The sequence below is a fragment of the Nicotiana attenuata genome, unplaced genomic scaffold, assembly GCF_001879085.1.
Source record: "Nicotiana attenuata strain UT unplaced genomic scaffold, NIATTr2, whole genome shotgun sequence".
Lineage (NCBI taxonomy): Eukaryota > Viridiplantae > Streptophyta > Magnoliopsida > Solanales > Solanaceae > Nicotiana > Nicotiana attenuata.
Window position 1 is genome coordinate 630768 of NW_017670373.1, and position 4705 is coordinate 635472.

At 42.2% G+C, this 4705-nt stretch overlaps 1 protein-coding gene across 1 annotated transcript; it reads left to right on the plus strand.

Moving 5' to 3' along the window:
* Positions 1-3568: 3568 nt before the first annotated feature.
* On the plus strand, positions 3569-3979 carry LOC109238523 (extensin-like). Its single transcript, XM_019404998.1, has one exon. The coding sequence runs from the start codon at positions 3569-3571 to the stop codon at positions 3977-3979; it is 411 nt and encodes a 136-aa protein (XP_019260543.1).
* Positions 3980-4705: the final 726 nt, after the last annotated feature.

A 4705-nucleotide genomic window follows, 5' to 3' on the forward strand; every position in this document is an offset into this window, starting at 1 on the left:
CCATTTTGTGGCTTTAAGATGGCTTAGTGTGGGTTTTCTTTCGGGTTTGAGTTGAATTTTGGCATTTGGGGTTTGATTTAAAGTTTGAATCTGGGTTGATTGAGCTGGATTTACTGTTCTATTGGTTTTTCTTTGCTGATTTTGTATTGCTGGTGCTGGTTTTCTGCTTTAGATACTGCTGAACCCTCATCTATTCCTTTGATTTTCATTTCCAGGTACACATCTGTGACCTTAAGCATGTAAGCCATGGCTCGTGTTGTATTTTGAAGGAAATGAAGATTCTAATGTTATCTCTTCCTTCTCAGCATGTTCGGAGTTTATATTGATATGATAGGGCTATCATGAAGTGTATATTGATTCATGCTTGTTTAAATTCTTAGGTTTCTATTGTCACGTTTGTTAGAATATGTGTTAATCATAACACTACTGTAGTAAAAGCAAGTGTTGAGAAGTTTTTCCCAGATTTAATTTCTTTGTTTAATTAGGTATGTGTTGATTTAGGATTAGTACTTCCTGCTCCATTTCACACTCAAGTTGACTAGGTTGTCTGTTTTGAATTTTTCCAGTACAATGCGATGCCTAATAAGATTTGTTAATTTGGGATTCTGGTGTAGAGTAGTTAAATGTCATAGTCCATATGCTGTTCACTTATCTAGTATAATTCATATTACATGTTTCTGTGTGGGCGTAATTCTCTGCAAAAATGCAAGTTACACATCCCTGTTTGTTTAATAGAAAGAATTGAAAAATGGATGTTCGATCTTGGGGTTGCTCTTTGTTCGATTTGGGCCGGTCTCAAGCCCGGCGTCGATACCTGTTGGACAGCCTCTGTCATGTATGGGTCCCGAGTGGACGGAGCTCCTTTGAGCTCGTGAACTGTAATGGTAACTGGCCCGTTATTAATTATTAGTAGGTTTTGGGCTTTTCGAGTTAAGTAGCAGGCTCGAACTAAGGATTTCTTCAATAATGGGGATCGTCCTTGTTCGAGTTTGGACTTGAGCTCGGGGCCCGAATTTCCTTGAATACTCGGATGTTGGTTAATTCACAATGTTAACAAGTTAAGTTTTTAGATTAAAGACGAATCTTAATAGTCAATAGTAGTTCGTCTTTAGGACGTCCTTTTAAAAATAAATTGAGGTGCGCCGCGCCAAACAAAATTGACAAACTGCGTGGCCCTCTTTAAATACTCCTACTAAAATACTTAGAATTCGGGACGTGCCATTTAGCAAATTTCCAGGGCCTCCCGCAAAGTTAATAACGCGTTAGTTGCTTTAGGCGCGTGCTTTAATTTTACCTTCCTAAACTCGGGTGTGCATTTCATGTGACCCAAATCCAAATCCTAAACGTTGAATAAAACGTGTCGAGGATCCCGGTGCATTTCATGTGACGTGATCTAAAAACATGTTTTAAACGACGCTCAATTTCCTAAAAATTAATAAAAGCGGTTAAAAGTTAAAATGCACATAGGTTTGAACATGTATTAAAATCAGATTTTAGCCAAATATAGCAGTTGAGCGACCGTGCTAGAACCACAGAACTCGGGAATGCCTAACACCTTCTCCCGGGTTAACAGAATTCCTTACCCGGATTTCTGGTTCGCGACTGTTAAACAGAGTCAAACCTTTCCTCGATTCGGGATTCAAACCGGTGACTTGGGACACCATAAATCTCCCAAGTGGCGACTCTGAATCTCTTAATAAAATGAATCCCGTTTCGATTGTCCTTTAATTAGAAAAACTCCATTTATCATACCCTTCGGGGTGTAGTAAGAAAAAGGAGGTGTGACAGCTCTGGCGACTCTGCTGGGGAAAAGGACCCAGAATTTTGGTTCAGGGTTCAGAATTCGAGCTTGGAATAATTGTTGTATTTGGATTTGTTTATCTGATTTTATTACATGTTTGGGACTAATGTGCAAAATGTTGCTTTTTACCGCTTTTGATATTATCTGAATTGTATATATAAAACTGTTACGAAACCCCTCTCTTCTCACCTCCGGGGATGTGCTCGCTGGTCGAGACTCCCTATTCTGTTAGTGTCATACCTTAAAGTAAGAAAGAGGCCGGACAAGTTACTAAGCCGGATGGCCTTTTGGTTCCCGGTACGTAGCCCCCTCCTCGACTCAAGTTGAACCTAGAATAACTCAGCCTCATGCCGGATCCCTAGTAGGAATGCTCATCTGCATCATGTGCATTTTGACTTAGGGGACTCAACACAGGGGTTGGGTCCGTCTAGGACAGGTGTACCCAGAATAATGGACCATCCTGATGCATCCTACTTGTGCATTTATCTGTTTTGGATTTGCATGCTGACCGGTTTTTAAATGAAAGGGGAGAGTTTGGGAAAGAAAATAGCGGTGTGAGGGCTGAGAGAAGTAATTACCCGTTTTGAAAAAAAAACCAATGTCCAAGTGGTACTGAAACTCTGCCGATTTTTTTTTGAGAAAAATGAAAAAATGAAAAGGTTTTGTTTAGTTTAATTTTTCCGAACTACGCCAGTTTGATTCCCACAGGGCGTGGGATACGTAGGCAACCCTCATCGGGTCCAACTTCCCTTTTGCAAAACTAGCCCAAAAAGAACAAAATTTTATGGTAAATAAGTAAGGTGATGCCATTCTTGTCAAAAATAGCCGAATGTTCCTAAAAGGCGCCGGAAGGCTGTTTTTGCAAGAACAACCACCTTTGGTCACTTTTAAATTTTTTGGCCGGTTAGCGAACACAGCCTTAAAATCTTCTTCCTCGAGGTGATGAAAGGCCGTATTGGCAAACCCGGATATTTTTATGAAAATTTTGAAAAAATAGTGATAACCTTTTGAGTCAAAATGAGTCTTGATCTTCCTCCTGTTAGTTTCGTTTTTGAGCCTGTTGGTTTTTATGGTAAACATTCCGTAGGATGAGTTGTTGTAATCAAAACATTTTATTTTTATGAAAATTTGAAAATCCCAAAATGTTTCGTTATTTATTTTTATCCTCCAGAACTACGCTCGGTCTGATTCATGCGGGGTCATGATACGTAGGCAATCTCCATAGGATTCGACCATAACTAATAAAATTAAAGAAGAAAAAAAAGGGAAAAAGAAGAGAGGAAAAACGAAAAGGGAAAAGCACGAGAAGAGAAGTAAGGAAAAAGGAAAGTAAGAGCAGAAAAACAAGAGAGAGGCATGGGAGAGTAGAAACGTAAAAAAAAGAAAACAAGAATGCAAAAGAGAGGGAAGAAAAGAAAAGGAAATTGCAAAGTAGAAATAAGGAATAGCCGGGATGCCGCATGCAGTCGAGCAAATGCATAATAGAAACGACTAACTGCTTAAGTGCATTCATTCCCCAAATTTGCGATTACCAATCTATTAAAGCTCTAACCGCTAACGGAATTGTTGTTGATGTTGAGTCCAGGCAGGTGGTTAGTTTGTGGCATTCTGGCAACTTACCCATACAACACCCGTTCCAAAAACAAAGTGCTCATGGCCAACCGGGGACTTGATGCGAGTGTCATCGATCCTTCGAGAGAGGGGGAAGAGTTGGATGTCAACACGATGAAAGAAGAGATGTATAAGTTGAAGCAACAGATAGCCGAAATGTACCAGGCCTGGGCAAAAGGGCAACCACCACCAGCTTACCCTGCCAACCCTGCCTTCATCCCGCCATTGGCTCAGTCACAGGATCATCCTGCCACCGATTCGTCCCCGGGCTTTCCCATTTACCAACACTACCAGAGCACAACTTCCCAAACACCACCAGCTCCACCACCCAAACCAGTTCTGTACCCTCCTCCACCAGCCACTCCTGTTTTCGTGGCATCCCTTCCCGCTACACTCCACAGATCCTCCAGCGAGCCTTTGTTCCAAGCTCACGATAACCAATATTACCCCCGGAGTCCACTTTCAAAGCTCAAGAACCCTATTCCTACACTCCTCACCTTGAGCTCCCGGCGGAAATCGAAAAGCCACCTAAGAGCACGGAGCAGGAAGAGATGTTTCGAAAAGTAAAAAGCCTGGAGCAATCCTTCAGGAACATGCAAGGATTGGGTGGCCAAGTAGGTGTCGCCTATAAAGATTTGTGTCTGTTCTTGGATGTCCAGCTACCAGCAGGGTTCAAGATGCCTAAGTTTGATTTGTATGACGGGCATGGTGATCCGGTAGCACATTTGAGAGGATTTTGCAGCAAAATGAGAGGGGCAGGTGGAAAAGATGAGTTACTGATGGCGTACTTCAGCCAAAGTTTGAGTGGGTCTGCATTAGAATGGTATACACGACGAGACCATGGCAGGTGGTACACCTGGGACGACTTGGCACAAGCGTTCGCTTGCCACTTCCAGTACAATCTTGAAATCATTCCAGACCGTCTGTCATTGATAAAACTCGAGAAGAAGCCCGGGGAGAGTTTCAGAGAATACGGGTTCCGCTGGAGGGAGCAAGCTGCAAGGGTCGACCCTTCAATGAAAGAGAGCGAAATGGTTGATTACTTCCTGCAGGCCTTAGAGCCCACTTATTTCGGTCACTTGGTGTCAGCAGTAGGGAAATCTTTTAATGAAGTAGTGAAAATAGGAAGCATGGTAGAGGAAGGACTCAAATCTAACAAAATCATGAGTTATTCAGCAATTAAGGCGACCTCCCAGGCTATTCAAAACGACACTGGAGGAGTATTGGGAAAGAAGAAGAAAGAGGACGTTGCAGTAATTGAGTCAAGAGCTTGGTCCAGGGGCCCATCACCTT